Source organism: Diaporthe amygdali, assembly GCF_026229845.1.
Source record: "Diaporthe amygdali strain CAA958 chromosome Unknown NODE_22_length_803717_cov_65_427750, whole genome shotgun sequence".
NCBI lineage: Eukaryota > Fungi > Ascomycota > Sordariomycetes > Diaporthales > Diaporthaceae > Diaporthe > Diaporthe amygdali.
In genome coordinates, this window is record NW_026517042.1 from 197,426 (window position 1) to 216,167 (window position 18,742).

The 18,742-nt window shown below is 53.1% G+C and overlaps 8 protein-coding genes across 8 annotated transcripts; 7 read left to right on the top strand and 1 right to left on the bottom strand.

Moving 5' to 3' along the window:
- Positions 1-1,312: 1,312 nt before the first annotated feature.
- J7T55_004529 (maltose permease mal61) lies at positions 1,313-3,111 on the top strand (the record flags this gene model as incomplete). The annotated part of the gene is made up of 2 exons (XM_053130229.1): positions 1,313-2,797; positions 2,875-3,111. 2 exons carry the CDS (start codon positions 1,313-1,315, stop codon positions 3,109-3,111), a joined length of 1,722 nt encoding a protein of 573 aa, XP_052991458.1.
- A 762-nt stretch (positions 3,112-3,873) lies between these two features.
- On the top strand, positions 3,874-4,802 carry J7T55_004530 (uncharacterized protein; the record flags this gene model as incomplete). Its single annotated transcript, XM_053130230.1, has 3 exons — positions 3,874-4,221; positions 4,287-4,606; positions 4,700-4,802. The coding sequence occupies 3 exons, from the start codon at positions 3,874-3,876 to the stop codon at positions 4,800-4,802; spliced, it is 771 nt and encodes a 256-aa protein (XP_052991459.1).
- Positions 4,803-5,535: 733 nt separating this feature from the next.
- Positions 5,536-6,900, top strand: J7T55_004531 (uncharacterized protein; the record flags this gene model as incomplete). The annotated part of the gene is made up of 3 exons (XM_053130231.1): positions 5,536-5,555; positions 5,609-6,729; positions 6,797-6,900. 3 exons carry the CDS (start codon positions 5,536-5,538, stop codon positions 6,898-6,900), a joined length of 1,245 nt encoding a protein of 414 aa, XP_052991460.1.
- Positions 6,901-7,884: 984 nt separating this feature from the next.
- J7T55_004532 (uncharacterized protein) lies at positions 7,885-9,835 on the top strand (the record flags this gene model as incomplete). The annotated part of the gene is made up of 4 exons (XM_053130232.1): positions 7,885-8,048; positions 8,227-8,274; positions 8,332-8,446; positions 8,615-9,835. 4 exons carry the CDS (start codon positions 7,885-7,887, stop codon positions 9,833-9,835), a joined length of 1,548 nt encoding a protein of 515 aa, XP_052991461.1.
- Positions 9,836-10,789: 954 nt separating this feature from the next.
- On the top strand, positions 10,790-12,141 carry J7T55_004533 (uncharacterized protein; the record flags this gene model as incomplete). Its single annotated transcript, XM_053130233.1, has 6 exons — positions 10,790-10,931; positions 10,990-11,095; positions 11,159-11,279; positions 11,346-11,385; positions 11,569-11,763; positions 11,942-12,141. The coding sequence occupies 6 exons, from the start codon at positions 10,790-10,792 to the stop codon at positions 12,139-12,141; spliced, it is 804 nt and encodes a 267-aa protein (XP_052991462.1).
- Positions 12,142-12,753: 612 nt separating this feature from the next.
- J7T55_004534 (uncharacterized protein) lies at positions 12,754-14,283 on the top strand (the record flags this gene model as incomplete). Its single annotated transcript, XM_053130234.1, has 4 exons — positions 12,754-13,253; positions 13,311-13,563; positions 13,647-13,707; positions 13,910-14,283. 4 exons carry the CDS (start codon positions 12,754-12,756, stop codon positions 14,281-14,283), a joined length of 1,188 nt encoding a protein of 395 aa, XP_052991463.1.
- A 12-nt stretch (positions 14,284-14,295) lies between these two features.
- On the bottom strand, positions 14,296-15,536 carry J7T55_004535 (uncharacterized protein; the record flags this gene model as incomplete). Its single annotated transcript, XM_053130236.1, has 2 exons — positions 14,296-15,471; positions 15,525-15,536. The coding sequence occupies 2 exons, from the start codon at positions 15,534-15,536 to the stop codon at positions 14,296-14,298; spliced, it is 1,188 nt and encodes a 395-aa protein (XP_052991464.1).
- Positions 15,537-16,549: 1,013 nt separating this feature from the next.
- J7T55_004536 (uncharacterized protein) lies at positions 16,550-18,465 on the top strand (the record flags this gene model as incomplete). The annotated part of the gene is made up of 3 exons (XM_053130237.1): positions 16,550-17,019; positions 17,078-17,149; positions 17,199-18,465. 3 exons carry the CDS (start codon positions 16,550-16,552, stop codon positions 18,463-18,465), a joined length of 1,809 nt encoding a protein of 602 aa, XP_052991465.1.
- Positions 18,466-18,742: the final 277 nt, after the last annotated feature.

Here is an 18,742-nt window from a genome sequence, read left to right on the forward strand (position 1 = left end):
CTCTTCTCCAGGTTCGAGGTTCGGTTCTCGGTTTTGGACGGGATCCGCAGCATCAGCAGGTCGAGCACCATGTCATGTTCATGCGTGTGCCTGTGCCACCGTCTGGTTTCTGGAGCTTGCAGCCACTTACCGTCTGGCTGGGTACAACACGACACGACGGAAAGTTGGGGGAAAGAGGGGAGCGAACGAGCAATGCTGGCTGCAGCTGGCTGGCTGGCTGGCCGCTAAGTCTTGTTTCTCCCCCACCCCGCATCGAGTGGACCAATGGCCAGCACCGCGCTTACCCCGCACTAGTTCACAAGCGAATCACCCACCGGCGATTTTCAAGCACCCACCAGTGCCACCCTTGCCGCACCAGCAAGCACCAGCAAGCACCAGCATTCCATCCCGACATTTCAGCAACCCCACACCCGCCTGTCAGTCACCCTCATTCACCACCGACAAGCCACCAAAGCATAGCTGCTCTGCACCCACCACTTCCCCGTCGGAAAATGCACCCAGATCTGGCACTGAGCTTACATGGTCGCAGGCTAGACCCCTTGGGCGTTTGGGCACAGTAGTTCCTGGGCAGAATAGCTTGAAAGGAGTGCCGACGGGTGCGGGGTGACGGGGACTTGCCTGCTGGTGATTGGAGGCCAAGCACGCGACAAAGGACCCGAATCCAGGCCATTGGACCCCGACGACGATGTACCGGCCAGCAGTTTTGGGGCCGTCTTGGGCTGACAACCGTTGGCCCGTCCGTCCTTCAGCTACAAACGCGTTGCTTTGGCTTTTGACTCGGGTGGGTTCGGCCGTTCGAATTAAATTAGTCACGCTTCCGCCCACGACCGCCCGCTAACGCTCCACTTTTGGATCAGGCAAATCAAACCAACCTCGGACTCCAGATGGCATTGGGAATGGCGCTTCGACCAGGGCGAGATTATTCTAGAACTCAAACGACGAGGGCTGGGGGTTCTTGATGTGTTTGACGCGACGATAAGAGGACGCTCCTCCCACCTTCAAAACACCTCTGTTGGGGAGTTGCTGCTCGACACCTTCAATCGTGACTGGGCGACTCAGTCCTAATTCGCAAATCAGTCCACGGGCAGAAAAGCGGTTTCCACTCTTCGCGCCTCTTAGCACGCGGCCTGGAGCTAAAGCCCTTCAACCCTCACCGCCCGCATCTCGCCTTATCAATCTCTGCTTGTCTGGCCTGGACTTCCGCCCAAGCATCACGACAGGACAGACAGGACACGCACGACAACACGGTCAACGCGTCCATCATCGCCAGCCCGCCGATCTCAGTCTTTCCTGCGAGGACACAATCGACAAAATGTCCAAGACAGAAGGGGACATCATCGCGTCCGAGGCTGCCGCGCCTCAGTCTGGTCGTGACTATGACTCCGAGAAGAACGGCGACGTCTACGACGCCAAGATGGACAAGATCCTCGACTTCGCAAAGTCCGCGACCGAAAAGGAGCAGAAGATGACCCTGCTGCAGGGCATCAAGCTGTACCCCAAGGCCATCCTCTGGAGTATGCTCATCTCAACCTGCATCGTCATGGAGGGCTACGACGTTTGCCTCATCAACAACTTCTACGCTTTCAACCAGTTCAACCGCAAGTACGGCATCCAGCTCGCAGACGGCACCTATCAGGTCCCTGCGGCATGGCAAGCCGGCCTGTCCAATGGCGCCAACGTCGGCGAGCTGATCGGCTTGCTCATCAACGGTTTTGTCTCGGAACGCTTCGGGTACAGGTGGACCGTCATCGCCTGCCTGGGCCTGATCTGCTGCTGGACCGCCCTGTTCTTCACTGCCCAGAACGTGCAGACCCTTCTGGCTGCCGAAATTCTCTGCGGAATCCCATGGGGTGTCTTCCAGACCTTGACCGTCACCTACGCCTCCGAGGTCTGCCCCGTTGCCATGCGAGGATACCTGACGACCTACGTCAACTTTTGCTGGGGCCTCGGCCAGGAGATCGGCATCGGCGTCATCATGGCCATGCTGAAGCGCGATGACGAGTGGGCCTACCGCATTCCTTACGCTCTGCAGTGGATGTGGCCCGTCCCGTTGGCCATTGGCATCTTCTTCGCGCCCGAATCCCCCTGGTGGCTCGTCCGCAAAGGCCGCACCGAGGAGGCCAAGAAATCACTACTGCGACTTACGAGCCGGTCGCACGAGAGCGACTTCGACGCTGACGAAACCGTTGCGATGATGGTACACACCACCGCCCTCGAAGAGAAGACAACATCTGGCGCGAGCTATCTCGACTGCTTCAAGGGCCACGACCTGCGCCGTACCGAGATCGTGTGCATGGTCTGGGCCATCCAGAATCTTTCGGGCAACTCCTTCTCCAATTACTCCACATACTTCCTCGAATCAGCCGGTCTGAGTGACACCTCGGCCTATGGCTTTGCCCTGGGCCAGTACGGCATGAACATGGTCGGCGTGTTTGGTGCATGGGGCCTCATGACCCTCGGCATTGGTCGACGATCCCTGTACCTTTACGGGCTTTGCGGCCTCTGCATCATGCTCTTCGTCCTCGGCTTCCTTGGTCTCGTACCAGCCGCCCACAAGAACGAGGCCTCGATTGCTACCGGATCCATCATGCTCGGCTGGGCACTGTGCTACCAGCTCACCGTCGGAACGGTCTGCTACTCGCTCGTCGCCGAGATGTCCTCGCGCCGCCTGCAGATCAAGACCGTCGTGCTGGGACGTGTGCTGTACATCATCGTCGGCATCGTCTGCAGTGTGCTCACGCCTTACATGCTCAACCCCAGCGCCTGGAACTGGAGCAACTTTGCTGGGTTCTTCTGGGTAAGCACAAGCCCCTCTTTCTCACCCCTCTACGCTCCCCCTCTTGAAAGTTCACGTTTACTAACACAATTCCGCAGGGCGGCATCTGCTTCTGCTGCATCGTCTACACATACTTCCGTGTGCCCGAGCCCACCGGCCGTACGTTCGCCGAGCTGGACATGCTCTTTGAGCAAGGCGTGTCAGCGCGCAAGTTCGCGTCCGCGAAGATCGATGCCTTTGAGGAGAATGTCGACGGCTCTGTTATGGACCATTACAAACATGACATTGCCGCTTCGCATCGGGAAAGGCAGAGCCAAGGGAGCCGCCAGTCGTAATGAGCAGCGACCAGATTCTGAGTGCCCGAGGCGCTTGTTAGCTAAGAGGAGGCAGTGGAGGGAGGTCGCAGCTCGGACGACTGGATTCAATGATTGATTTAGGCACGTCTAATATTGTAGATGAGCGTTATGTCTAATGATTTGTACGTAAATATTTATGAAATTTAATGAAAGCATTTTCAAACGACTCAATGCATCCATTGTTCTGTCTGTGCCTTCCTGCGCTCCCGAGAATCCGTTATCAGTCGATCGACAGCTGCAAACACATTCCACCAAATGTGAGCTCTGGCGCATTCTCTGAAGCTTGCACAAAGAGGATGCATGTGCAGCTATGCTGATGCACTGACTAGGCAATGATGGTGGTTTCTAATTAGAGTTTTTGACATGTGACCTCGCGTCGCGTTTCGCCGCTTGCTCGCTCGCTCGTTCCCAATTTAGCGGCCGGTTTGGGGGCGCAACGTCGCGATCCGCCACGTTGGGGGATGACGGGAGCCGGCATGATTCGGTGTTCTCGGACACTCCAGCCGCAACGGCAGCCTGGCGGACTGGGCTCAGCACGCTGGAATCCTTCTGGTCCCAGCATTTGCATAAAGTCATGGGCAATGACCTTCGTGTTGAGACTTTTGCTAAGCTATTGGGCTATGTTACTCTTCGCAGCTTTTCAAGTTTACTTGCGGTTGTGTATCTTGGGAATAGCTGCCCAGACACCTACAAGACCAGAAATAATCTGCATCTTTTAAATCTGGCCAGAATTCGGAGACCATGGTATCAGTCACCGACCTCAAGGTCTATAGGGGCTGGGTCGGCCAGGGGGAATACGTCTGGTCACCGTTCGTCGTCAAACTTGAAGCCCGGCTCCGATTCGCCGGCGTGGCCTACAAAGTTGATGCCGGCAGTCCGAGAGCCGCACCAAAGGGGAAGATCCCGTATGTGGAGTACCAGCCATCGAATGGCGATGGCTTGGTGCAGATGGGAGACTCGGGCCTCATTGCGAAGCACTTCGTCGAGGAAGGGGTTTTACCTGACCTGAATAGGAAACTCTCCGCCGAGGATCGCGCGCGAGACTTGGCCACCAGAGCATTGCTGGAGGAGAAGCTGTATTTCTACCACGTGCGTTCGCGGACTGCCACTGTGCGGCCAGGCCGGCTTATTCTAGACTGATTTGCTTTCCCCAGACAAAAGAAAGATGGATGGACCACTACTATACCATGCGCGACTATGCACTGTCGCCGATACCGTGGCCCATGCGCGTGCTCGTCGGCCAGCTCGTGTACCGCAAGCACAATGCCATGCTGTACGGTCAGGGGACACTGCGACTGACGGACGAGGAGATCCGCGCATCGAAATGCGAGATCTGGGACAGCATCAACGGCGTGCTGGCTGCTGTCCGATCGTCACAGACTGCCGGATCAACCGGAACTTCGAGCCCGAAAGCACGGCCTTTTTGGTTTCTAGGAGGCGATGAGCCGACGGAAGTTGACACGGTCATTTTTGGGTTTATTGTTTCTGTATTACTATGCACAGCGTCAGGCTTCCCCTTTCCTTTTAGTTTCGTGATTCTTTCCCTGAACTAACACTGTGGGCACAGTGGTCCTGAGTCACAGAGCATTGTCAAGCAGTATCCGGTATTGCTTGAGTATGCTGAGAGGATACACGATGCGTATTTTCCTGATTATCAAAAGTGGCCTTGATCCCATAAGATCGTCACCGGTTGATCATCGGAGTCCACTCAGGTGTGGTGTGGATTCTTTTCAGTACTGTGTCACGGCAGAATATTCAATCCAATCCAACCGATCAAAACCGCTCTTCGATCAGTCAAAGGATCAGGAAGTTTTCTAATCTGTTGCGTTGGGTCTAACATCTTCCTGCTGTATGTATTCGACTGTAGCATGTTGTGGGGAAATACGTCAAAGAGGACCACCGCCTGTAAATCATTACATGTTAATCTCCACGTTCCTCTCCAGGCTGCAGCTCTGGAACTAAGTCATCTCGTAGTGGAAGAGAGAGAAAAGAGGTCAGAATCTGACTACCTACAATTCCGGCCTCGTCTTTTGTGGGGATAGCGACACTCATCACCATCTAAATGTAGAAATCCGGTTTGAAGTAAGTCAGGCCCACCACAATTCGTGCCAAGACCCATGATATAAGAATGAAGGCAAAGGCCGAGCTGACCGAAATGGGCCGATAATGATGAACATAAATCAGAAACATGATACAAAAGGTCAAAACCTGTTGCTCAAAAGATGTCTTACATGATTGAGACGTATACCACGGGACTTGCCTATATAATACAAAATTGTAACTAGGGAGCTGGGAAATAAAAATAATAAAAAAAGTTGTTTTCCATATTGCTCAAGTTCTATCAGATCGACCGGATACCAAAATAAAACACATTCAACATTCACACCACGAGTCATATCCATCATGACAGAAGTTTCTTCAGGGTATGGCAATATCTTGCAATAAAAGCGATGTTCCCACCACTAATTGTCCACAGCAAGGTCGCAACGACTGGCTACGAGCCGCATCCCAGCGGCAAGCAGATGAAAGCCGCCCAATGGACCGGCAAGAAATCCATTACCCTAGGCACTGTGCCTCGCCCTGGGATTACCGCGCCGGCGGATGCAATCGTGCGGATCACGCACTGCACCATTTGCGGGTCGGACTTGCATATGTATGCAGGCGATCTGAACGCGGCCATGCAGAAGGGCGACATCATGGGCCACGAGGCCATCGGGATTATCGACGAGGTTGGCCCAGAAGTCAAGGGCCTGTCCCCAGGAGACCGCGTTATCATCCTTCCGGTGATAGCATGCGGCGACTGCGAGTACTGCAAGAGGAAGGAATTCTCCCTGTGCGACAAAACGAACCCAAGCAAGGAGATGGAGGGGATGTATGGGCACCGACTTGCTGGTATCTTCGGGTACTCACATCTAACTGGTGGTTATCCCGGCGATCAGGCCGAGTACTGCCGTGTGCCGAACGCGGACCTCGTGTGCGTCAAGGCGCCCTACGATATTGACGCGAAGAAACTGGTCGGCCTCGCGGACGTGACGACGACTGCATGGCATGGTTGCGAGCTGGCCGAGGTCGGCGAGGGCGATATTGTCGGCGTATGGGGTGCTGGTCCCATTGGTCTGTCAATAGCTCGGCTCGCTAAGGATATAAGGGGCGCGAAGAGGGTGTATATCGTGGACGTTGACCCGCAGAGACTCGAGCTAGCCGAAAACTTCGGATTGGAGCCAGTCGACGTCAACAAGCACAAGGATGTTGCGGACTATATCTTGTCGGTTCAGCCCGGTGGTCTGGATCGCGGTATCGAGGCAAGCGGTTTCAGAAGCGCAGCGAGCGCCAAGCACAGGTTCCTGCGAGATACCATGCTTGAGAGAGACAGCGGTGATACTATTGCGGAGGTAATCAAGGCTACGAGAAAGTGTGGAAACGTGGCTCTGATTGGCGACTTCTTCTTCGAGACTCACTCATTTCCTATCGGCATGCTGATGGAGAAAACCATCACCCTCCGTGGCGGACAGTTGATGGCTCAGAGGTACCATCCGTATCTGTTGGACTTGGTCGTTCAAGGGAAGTACGACCCGTCTTGGATGTTCACACATGAAGGTAAGGCCCCTCGCATGAACCTGTGCATGGATGGTCTAGCTTGTTTCGAATACTAAATTGTGAACAGATGATTTTGAGAATGTCTCTGAATGTTACGCCAAATTCCACGAGCATAAGATCCCCGGAGGATTGAAGGTACTGCTAACCACCGAGTTCGGCCGCCGGAAGTAGGAGCTCACAGCAACCTGAATAGTTTATTTTCAAAGTAGATTTGTTTTCTGGCTCAGGTGGAGACTCAATGGAGCTTCGTTGTGAATTGTGGTGTTAATCCTAGGCCCAAAAGTAGTGAGGTCGTCTTGAGAACCGATTTTCAAAACAGGATTCACCTGGGCAGGATTCCCGGTCGAAATGCATCTGCTCTAGTAAAGTGATCATACTTACTTTCATGGCTGACAAACTAGCTATCGCGCACTGTGCCGGTTACCCTGAGGCTCGGTTTATCTGAGATTGAGGTTTTGCAAGTGTGACTTATCATCCGGCTTCAACCTCAGCTGCATGCGTGCCAACACTTCGAACCCAGAAGCAAAAGTTGTCAAAGTGGCATAGTCAGGGCGTGATCCTTTTCGAGAGGCAGGGGGAGCCTCGGTGGGCAAGGCGTTTCACAGCAATGTTGACTCTGAGTTCTAGCCCATACATCATGATGTTAGACTAATTAAAGGAAGTCACCTTTCCTCTCCAGGTTTAAGCCACCCGCGTTAATTTCCCCTTGAGATGATCTTATTCCCGGCCGAAGACCTGCCATGCGTAAAGTAGCCCCTCTCAAGCAGGCTTCTCCGCAGCGCCAATTCCTATATGTAGCTAGACTAGCCGATTTGAACCCACTGACTGTGGCTCTTTTTCACTGGATCTCGCTGCTGCCAACTTCCCTATTGGCGGATGAACATCACAACCTGCCATTGTGAACTGTTGGCGCGCCGTGTGACCACGAATGTGCGTGATAGCGTGTTGACAAGCAGAATAGGACTGACGACGACCGACGCGATCATGGACTTGGCTTCCTGTTTCTGGACTAGGCACGCATCCCACCAGGGGTCTCTTGGATCCTTTGGGAAAGAATGCGTATAAAAGCCCTTCTTGTTTCTCTCACGTTGTGTCCAATGGCACGTCAACCTCTCCCACCCTTCTGCCCAGGCGTTCCGTGACCTTCCAATCACCATGCATTGGCTGTGCCAAAGCAAGAGTGGCCTGGGCCCTGCCCTCGTTGCCTTGCTCTCCTATGCAAGGCTTGGATCAGCTGCTCTTGAGGGAGTGCTTGGAAACTCGACCGAGTCTATGTCTACAAGTAAGAGCCTTGCTCAGACGCGTTACCTCTCGGCCGGGTACGCTAAGTGGATCAAGGCTAACGAGCAAATCCATAACCGCTCAAAGCTTATTTGACTATTCGATGCAAGTCTCAGATTTAAGGTTTGATGACTATTATAAGTTCATCTGGTATCAAGAGAAGGGCGAATTCAGCACGAGGTTCACAGCATGGTATTGTGCTGGGTTGCTGCACAGGCACCAGGGCAATGACGTTGACAACGCTAGAGCTGCCATCGAGAATGTGTTAGTTTTTCCATTTCGTTAACATTAATGGAAGCGAGCTAACTCACAATCCTCCAGCCTTCGAGCCCAAATGACTTCAGAGTTTGACTCAGCCTGGTACGGGACTTACAAAGTGTCACTTGACGCGCCTGAGCCCACGGAAAATTCCACCTACTGGCCACCCAAAATATATGTAAGCGACATTTCCTTTACAAATTTTGGTTCGTCGCAATCAACTAAAACACAATGCAGACAACTTATGATCCGAACTGGAGGGAATTCGTTGGGCAAGTCAGCACTCACAGCCATTGCACTTTTCCCAATTTCACGTGAGCAACTACTCATATTCAACAGATCACAGCTCATCCAAATCGTGGAGCTTTACTCAGACCTGCTTGGCAATGAGCTCATCACCCAAATCGAGGAGTCTCTCGAGAAGGCTGCGGTGGGTGCCATGCGGCGCAATGGCACCTATCCCCTGGACGACAACCTGACACTGGGCTACTCAAATCCTGCACTTATGCGCGCTTTGGTTGTAGGGTGGATCGGAGCCCGCCGGAATAACTCAACATTCATCGACTTCGCCAATGAGCAAGGCGACTCACTGCTCGAGCTGTTCAAGTCAGACGGCTACAATACTCTGGGCGAGTACAACGCACCGACTTACTATGGCATGGACACCTGGGCCTTAGCAGCCAATATTGCCTACGGGCCGAAGAACGCGACCATGACCACGAACTCTGAGTACATTCTCACTGAGCTGTGGAAAGATATCGCAGACCACTACAATCCCCTGTTGCGCAATATGGTGGGCCCTTACGACCGCGCATACACCCGCGACATGACCGCCCATTCTTCTGTCCTGTCATTGTGGTGGTGGAGCATGTTCGGACATGAGTATGGGGGCCAACCGTTACTGGGAGAGGCTGATTTGCTCTACGACGTGATCCAGGGAGCTGCCATTGCACTTGTCTCGGACACTGCACTGAAATACATCCCAGAGGATACCGTGGACGCACTGAAGGCCACAGGAAAATGGCAAGGGGAGCGTCTTCTCAATAAGACTATCCGGGAGTCTCTTGACACGGACGTAGTTCGAGTTGCTACATCCTGGTTGTCGGCGGAGGTCATGGTTGGTGGTGTATCCCAGACAGAAACGACCAACCGCGGCGAACAATTCGTTCCAGCAATTGTGCACTGGGCTTCGGATCCGGAGAAGACACCTTCCCCATATGTCGGCTTCTTCTCGCTGTACCCGACTGCTTCGACGGTTGACGCTGTAGCCGGTCCCAAGATGTTGACAGTTTCGTATCCCAACACAACGCAGGATGGCACCGATATTTTCACATTTGCTGTATCTGGCATCCCACCGGGCTGGGTGCTGAGCGGGAAAAAGATCACGGGGCTGGAGGACCTACCATGCTTGAGTGTTGACGTATCTGCTCCAGGCTTGGAAGCGTTACCTGTTACAGCGTCAACCAGTACGCTGGAGGACCATTTCTATTACAACGTTTCTTATGTGGTCCCAGCTGGTTTTGATGGGATACCGTTGGTGCATTTGGACCTTGAGTACACTTGCTGAGTGCCACTCTCTCCTCGACGTACTGATATACCAGAACATCGAATGCGGCCGTTATGATGTGATGCGATGACTGCGTGGTTTTGGAATGGCGGTGTAGGTTGTGGACTCGTCTTCCACCACTTGTTATAACCCTTATTCGGCTCCGTGACCTTGTTATTTTGACCTCCTCACCTGAAATTCAAGAGTCGACCTTCACACTCTCGGACATAATCTGAACACTGCGCTGGTGGGGCGGTGAATGTATTTTGAGCGTTGACAGAAGTCGTAAGCGATCGTGGCCGCCGGCTGTAATCATATATCCGCTGGCAACTCCGGTCTGGACGTGTCTCGTCCAGCTCGTCCAGCTCGTCCACTGCGAAAAGCTGACTTAGGAGGGCGAAGGGGATAGAGGTGGGTAGTTATGCAGGTTGTGCTTACACTGCTCTCCGCGATGTGCGGCACACATAATACATGATTCGGCGTGGTGATTGGTGGCCAAATGTCACCAGAAAGCAATCCGCAGCTCCCGACGTCGGGTCGAGTTGTTATCTCCGAGTGCTCGGTTTCTTAGGCACTACCCCTGACAATAATGAAGTTGCAACGGCTCAATTACTAATTAATTTGCCGTGTTCGATGATGCAATGACACATCGTTTTAGCGGCTATCAAAACTTTAATGGACCATCGCACGAACCACCTCCCCAGCTCGGTACAAAGCACCGATAGCCAGGGCGGAGATTACCTTGGCACCAAGACAAGGATGGGTAGCAATTTCGACTTCAAAGACGTAACTCCGGTCTGAATGGAGACATATAGGACAAGAATGGCGTATCTTAACTGTGGTGACTGCCCCTTCTCAGGAACTACCTAGGTGTGGTATAAGAACGTCAACAATCGATTTGCCTTACCGCGGTGCTATCTCTTGACCACACTCCCAGCCACCTAGATCTGTAGCAACTTCGCAGTATCGCCCACGATGTTGACCAAATTCCTCTTGTTGGCCCCGCTCTTGGCCTCGGCTTCCCTTGCCAGCGCCTCGGATTGTCCTGTCGGTGGCGATACGTCCATCATTGCGCATACTGGAGAGTCCGTTGGCACTGAGGAAGTCGTCGATGGAAGTCAGTGTGGCTTGTATATGAGGTCTTGAAAACAAACGGCTGACCTGTGGAACTGCAGCGACATTCTATATCACCAAGCCAGGGGCTGACGCACCAGACACCGGCGGTGCTGCGGTTCTGTACCTGACCGATGTGTTTGGAATCAACCTGACCGAGAACAGACTGTAAGCCAGGCGAGAGCTTCTTTCCTCGGCCTCCTCCACAGCATGCTTACCTAGATGCCTCAGTCTCGCGGACTCGTTCGCCCGCGCCGGTTATCTCACCGTCGCTCCTGACTTGTTCCAGGGAAATCCTGCGCCATCGGACTTGAATGACCCAACATTTAATACTACTGCCTTCCTTGCCGCCGTTAGTTCTTCCCGATTACCGTAAAATCTTCTTTGGTGCTTTGATAGCTAACTCCAGATGCTGCAGCATGGCCCAAATGTTACGGACCCAATCATCGAGGGTGCCAGTGAGTTTACCCTGCATGAACTTTATTAGCTTCTGCTATCATCTTGATCATGTTTCCGGGTCAACATGTATCGCGCCACACGCCGGTCTACTGAGAAAGACAGAGACATCCCGCTAGCAGTGGTTATATCTTCGTGGTAAATGAACCGTCTCGGAAGAGCGCGATCCACTGATACGTCTGCAGTTACCTATTTGCGCAACACGCTGAATGTTACCAAGCTCGCGGTGACGGGCTACTGTTTCGGCGGGCGGTATTCGTTCCGGTTCGTCGACCCGGCCAGGACGTTGAAGGCGGATGTGGCGTTTGCGGCGCACCCGAGTGCCTGGGAGGATGCCGAGGTCAGCGCGATTGGGGCGGCCACATCGGTGGCTACTGCCGGTAAGCTTATTCCTTAGTTATACCTTGCCAAGGGTTTACGGCCGTGTCTGTCCGCCAGGTAGCTTTCCAAGGTGATGCTGCGGATGACTCGTGCGGACTACGCGTGTCCCGCCCAGGTGTGCGGGAAGCGTGCATAATCTGATGATGATCAATATGTCAAGCTGACATCATGCCACAGATCAGGACAGCCTTTTGCCTGCGTCTCTGCGAGCCGAGCTCGAGGCTCTGCTGCTCAACATCAGCTCGCCTTACCAGGTTAATCTGTACAGCGGTGTGCAGCACGGCTTTGGTGTTCGCGCCAACGTCTCGGATCCGGTGCAAAAGTTTGCGAAGGAGTCGGCTTTCCTGCAGGCCGTCCGGTGGTTCAACAACTTCTGAGAGTTTGAGCCTATGTAACATGTATATATAGCACGACTGGCGATGGTTCCCCCTTAGGAGGTATCATCGTCAGTTCAGCTTCTAGGCCAGCCATTCGTACATAGCAGGTCTGAAAGTATACAATCGCATTCCCGTTACAAGGGCACATGATCGATTCAGCTCGGGAGGTTCCGCACTTGTTTCTGCAGTCCCTGGTTGCACAACCGTAGGTTGTTTCACGCCTCGCTCGATTTTCTAAGGGCGGTCTGCTTGCGCACATCGATCGGATGTAACCCCGTCATTGATCTTGATGCGTCCAACTTCAGACAATCCGAGTCAGGCTGCACCTCAAGATGATCAAATCCAGCGCTCGTGCGGGGCCATCCATGGCACGCCGGACGTTTCCTAAGGTGTGATTTGCCGCTGGGCAGAGTTTATGGATTTAACTTTTGTTACCGCGAGTTGGCCGGGACCCTCCCATTGGAGGGTTACGGGCACGCATGGGTGATAGAAGCCCTAGAACCTCTAAAGCCTGCAACAGAAGCTCCGGACGTTCCTCTTGCGACTCGGTCCTGTTTTCTACCTGTAAACCGTGCCACTAGGCTCTTGTCTCTCACGCCAGCCCTGGCAGCGATGGGGCCGTCACCATCAATGGAGTCGCTCTTAAGGCGCGTGGACACCAACAACATCGTGGATACGCGACAAATGTCCTCCGGAGAGCGATTCCTAGTCGCATGCTTCCTCGGAGCCGCGATATGGAACGCTGTGGGCATGTTCCCGATGATTTTCATGACGTTCAAGCGGCTGTGGACGTTGTACTTTTGGGCGATGATACTGTCAACCATCGGGATTCTTATCTGCTCGACTTCACAGATCATCAGCATTGCAGCACCTACTGTCAGTGGTATGATTAATGGGGTCCTCTCGTGTATTGGATGGGTCTTCATGGTCACCGGACAGTCAGTCGTACTATACTCGCGTCTACACCTCCTGGCCATTACAAGAAGGGTTCTGCGTCTGGTGTTGTGGATGATCATCATCAACGCTGTCACGATTCACGTCACCGGCACGGTTCTCACTGTTGGGACACGTTTGCAACCCCCAAAATCGGTGCCTTTCACAACGGCCTACAGGTCAGTGTCACGTTTGAGACGGAATAGGGATCGCGCACTAGTTGACGCCGGCTGCAGTGTTTTTGAGAGAATCAATATCACGGTTTTTTTCACCCAGGAGACGATAATATCTGGACTCTATCTGTGGAAGTCTCGTGACTTGCTTGGCCGTTATTCAAAGCCGAAGGTCGTTGAGGAGGAACCTACAATCCGTCGCTATGCGACTCCGAGGGTGACAACGTCGCTGCGAGTTGTGAAGAGCATTCTCACGCAATTAATCATTGTAAACATCATTGTGCTGTTCCTGGACGTCACAATTGTTGTACTAGAGGTATTTTTCATTTGACAGAAACTGTTCCAGTTTCCAATGATCTCTCAGCCAGCCACGAATACCAGCTGACATTGCACAAACAGCATGCTGGGTTCTATTTTATCCAGCTGGGCTACAAGATTTTTGTGTACAGCGTAAAGCTTCGTGAGTCCTTTTCCCTTCCAGACGCACAGCTTAAACCAATTCGCCCGCGAAAACATTCAATAAATGCGTCGATACCGCCTCGGTACCGCCTGATTAACTGGAGACCAGAATGTGAAATCACCATTTTGAATCGTCTCCTCGAGTTTGCAAACCGCTCCAGAAGGCTGAATACCGAATTTCAACTGGTGACTGACTTGCAGAGGGAATGGGATTCCACTCTGGAACGAGCTTTTGGCACACAAACGAGCGCAGACGTCGGAACCAGTACCTCCGTCCACAACCAACATGACAATACAAGAGCGTCGTCTGGCTCCCATGTTAGCCAAGAGAAATGGCTTGAGAGACAAGAAACCAGCGTCACGGACACATGACCCCCGTCTGATATTTGCCACCACATCAACGGGCCTGGCATTCCACGATTTCCAGCCCTTCACACCGATTTTGTTGTTTGGAGTACGACATCTGCAAGCATTCGCTCGCATCGACCCCGAAAGTCCACCGCCACCAACAACAATCTTCAAGTCGACTCGAGCGCTTCCCTCTCCCTCACAGCTGATGCGAGGCACCGCCAAATGAGGAACACAGAATTCACGCCGGTCTGCCCATTGCTCCGGGGAGCATGTCAACAACTCTCTGCCGTACGATGGTCTGAATGTTCGGAGGCAGCTCCAGAATGCGCGCGCGGAGAGCGATGGCCTGCTTCTCCAAGTCTGGCGACGAAGGCGAGAACGAGAACATCGAGGTCATCCAATTGAGAAAGTCTGCTAATTCATTCTGAGGAAGCTGATTGCTGGCGTCGAATCCGATAGAACAAATCTCAGCGAGGATCTTTGAGGCGGCTTCCAAGCTCGCGTTCTCCTTGCCTGTTTTAGGGCTCGCGCTTGGAGATGTTTTGAAATGGGTTCGGAGTGCTTCGTTAGCTGCGGCAAGGATCACGGAAGCTCGGGTCTGAGGCTGGGAGATCTCCGCTGAGGCAGAGCAATTGTTCTTGACTACGGCGGCCGCTGCACTGGAGATTTGTTGATCGTCACTGGGGTGGCCAGCCTTGAAAGAGCACGTGTGCGGCGCGTAAGTCGATCGAATGCAGTTGCAGCATCGCGACGCGACATAGCTCTGAAGATCCTCGTACTCTGGACCGGTCGCAGTTGGAGGAAGTCCGATGCAAGTCTGTTGCTTGTGTTCAGAATTGGCTTTGACTGGACAGGCACTGCAGTGGCCCTCCACACCAACCACCTGCAAGATGGCGCCCATGATGACGTGGTAGCGACGCTGGTGTTTGTCAGCCTCCCACATGATTTTGTCGTCGAGGTCATTTCGCTTTGGCAGGCTCAGGATCTGCAAGTAGGCTTGCTGCTCAAGTTCGCTCTTGCAGTTGAACTTGGTACCGTCTAGCAGGTTCTTGACATACTGCCAGACAGCGGACTGCTCCTGGGCAAGAGCAAGTGTGTCTTTGAAGGTAGAAGGCTGGCTTGGGCCCTGCGCCGCGACCTGGTCGTTGACGCCAGAACTCTCGCCTACCTCATCGGTCGACTCGGGTGCCATTCTGTTAGCAGGTCGAAATTGGGGAACAAACTTCGATGGCGCGGTACTGGAGATCGAGGCAGTTTGCGCAACTTTGTCGTTGTTAGGAGCTTCGAAGGCGAAAGTGGTGAGGTGGGGTGGAACAGATGAGCTGGACTGCGCGGGGATTTGGTTGGTGGTAGCTGCCTTGGACTTTTTGGTCGGAGATGAACCCTCGCTTGCGTCAGGCTCAACTGCACGTTTCTTCGATGAACCCGCAGTTGTTAAGTCGGGCTATCCACGGCACCAGAATTGACCGTGTTGGGCATGATGTGAGGTGGGAGGGGGGATTCAAGCTTGGGTCCTTCGAGTTGTTGTGTCGGAGCAGAAATGCTTCAGCGCTGTTTCACGATGGTACAGAGGTTTAAGCCTCGCTCAAAAGCGTCAACGAAAAAAGTGCATCCGTTGGCAAAGCTTCCCTGGTCCTTGACTTTGGCTTTGGCTGAAGACACGGACGCTCGGACCATGGCGCGTCGAGCCTCATCGCCAACAAGACGCGATACCTAGATAGACCTTGAATTTTTATCTTTCAAGGGGCAGTCTACTGAATACGGAATAATCAAGTACATGGTGCCCCCAGTGGTTGTAATAGAACTATTTCGGATGCGTTTCTATCTTCTTAGACTGGTATGATGAGTGCAAATTGTGTATACATTGTGCTTGCATAGAAGTGTAACTATTCAGAACGACGTTGGCAGTTCCGGGAAACCTGCTTATGTAAGCGCAACTTACACGCATACGCCACCCAATTGGTCTGCCGGGTGGATCCACTATGCCTCGCGTTTCTCTCCCAGCTCGAACAGAGATCCAAACGAACAAGACGGAATCATCCAATTGGAGGAAAAGTAAAGGCTACACATCAGAGACAAGCGCTAATTTCTGACGAACTACTAACCGTATCACAGGGACTGGCCAAGATCCATGACAACATTGAACTACTAGAACAGCAAGAGATAGGCCGACTTTAATTTGATCACCCTGTCTGCTTACTCTGAGTTAGCCTGTTCCTGGAGGTGCAGCTTGCATAAGTTGTGTAGCACTGCAGATGTATAGACTGGCATCGAGTGCGAGGAACCCTATCGCGTTCATTTTCTTACTTGCTAATGCAGGCAGTATCAGCTTTTGAAGTGGCGCTCCCGCGCCGGATCATTCGCCTAGGGAGTGATTAGCTGATGAGTACCGTGGCTAACGACCCTCTCAGAGTATTTAATCGAGCCGTCACCTATCGTGTTCCACGGTCTGTTTTTCTTCAAACTCAAACACAAGATTCCTTTCGACAAGCATGGCAACTCCGACAATAGGGGGCCCTTTGAATGTCAAGGGTAGCGAGGCTCCCGCTACCATCTCAGACACAGCTCACACCTACCTTTCTGCTGGGAAGCAACTCGAGCTAAAAGTGAGCTTTGAGGAGTACTTTTATTACGCATCCATCACCCGTGCCGAGGAGAAACTTGCGAACGAAGCATACAGAGGCGCACGAGGGCCGACGACAATAAAGTCGCTCTTGCTAGACCGATTTCAAACGTCCCCCAAAGGCCACAAGGATGCGAACGGAAACACTCAACAAATTACAAGGTCGAGTCAAGGAGTTGAGGAGAAGGACATCCAGAGAACAGCTTCTAATACAGGGACGCCTCCGTCCCCTGTTGGCAACCATGAATTGCATACCGCCAACAGGGCGCTTCGCACAGCTGGATGGGGCAGCGTCTTCTACCTCATAACCACAGACATCTTGGGCCCTTCAAACACCCCGTGAGTGTACCCACAAACGCTATGAAGAGAATGAGATTGCCGCTGACAACATTCTTAGCTGGGCTTTTGCTCAAACGGGCTTTGGCGCTGGTTTCGCGCTGTATTTTGCCTTCGGCATTCTGTCCGCATAGTCAGTCACCGCAGAATTTGCCATATTTCGATGTGCTGACGGAAACCAGTTCAGGCTGGATCCTGTGGAAAATGTTCCTCGGCCTCGACTCCGACAGATATCCAGTTCGAAACTACGCCGACCTCTTCTTCCGGTGCTTTGGTCCCTGGTCCGGATACTTCGTCCACGTCATTCAGGCGGTCCAGCTGCTTGTGATCATCGCATTTCTCATCCTTCTCAACGGCCAAGCGATATCCCAAATCTCCCAGGTCAACGGCACCGGGCCCGGCCTATGCTTTATTGTCTGCGTGCTGGTGTTTGCCCTGGCCGGCATGGTCGTCGGCCAGATCCGGACGCTGCAGAAGTTTTCGTGGCTGGCTAACTTCTCGGTTTGGATCAACTTGCTGAGCATGTTCATCGTTATGGGCCTGGTCGCAAACTACCCGCCCAACTTCGGAGCATTGGCAGCGTCTTTCGGTCCAGACTTTGGAATTCCGGGGCCAATCCAGACCTTCGCCGGCACACCCCCCGATGGCCTCGCTACGGGTGGCTCAGGGTTCGTGGCATCTGTAAACGGAGCTATGCAAGCTGTATTCGCATACGGCGGTGCGATGCTGTTCCCGGCCTTCATGGCGGAAATGCGCCACCCAATGGACTTCTGGAAGGGGATGATCTGTGCACAGGCATTCCTCACGTCCGTCTACCTGATATTTGGCATGGTGGTCTACCACTTTCAAGGACAATTCACTTTTATCCCCATCGCGCAAGGAATATCGGTATATGGGTGGCAGACTTGCCTAAACGTCCTGGGAATGGTCGCTGGTCTTATAGCCACCGGACTGTACAGTAATGTTGGGATGAAGATTGCCTACGTGGAAGTCCTCGAGCCACTGAGCTTCCCGCCTTTGACATCGACCATGGGGAAGATCTGGTGGGCATGCTTAATCCCGATCTACTGGACCGTAGGCTTCGTTCTGGCGGCGGCCATTCCCCAACTCGCCTCCATTTCAGGTCTCGTGGGCGCTCTGTTCGGGTTGGGGTTCACGTACATCTTGCCTGCCTGGGGCGCCTTGGGTTATTTCATCCGTGAGGATGCCATGGTCAACGACTCCGAGAGCTTTGACGAGGCGTCTCGTACGTATAGTCGCATCGATCAGGGGTGGAAGCGGCTCGGCCGGGGATTTATGAAACGGCCGATCTTCCATACGTGGAATCTCATTTACTTTTTGGGAACACTTGCCGCATGTGGCCTGGGATGTTATGCGTCTATTATTCAGCTCATAGGTGCTTTTTCGTCCGGGGTGGCCACAAGCTTTAGTTGCACGAGCCCGGTATGAGGTGGTTTTGATCATTCTGGACTACAAATATGGTGTTCTTGGATGGATAGTACATACGCCGGAACAGATAGATATATAAAGAGAGGAAGAGAGGGGGGGGGGACAGGGGGTACAGGGGGGAAATAGGAAGAGAGAGGAAGAGTGATATATTTGTTGTGTTGGCAGCCACCTGTCTACTTTGTCCATCACATGCTCTGAACTTGAGCCTGCACCTTTCGAGAAACACCTGTACTCCACCAACAGTATCATGGACTATATTCCTGGCACTTCTGGCAGT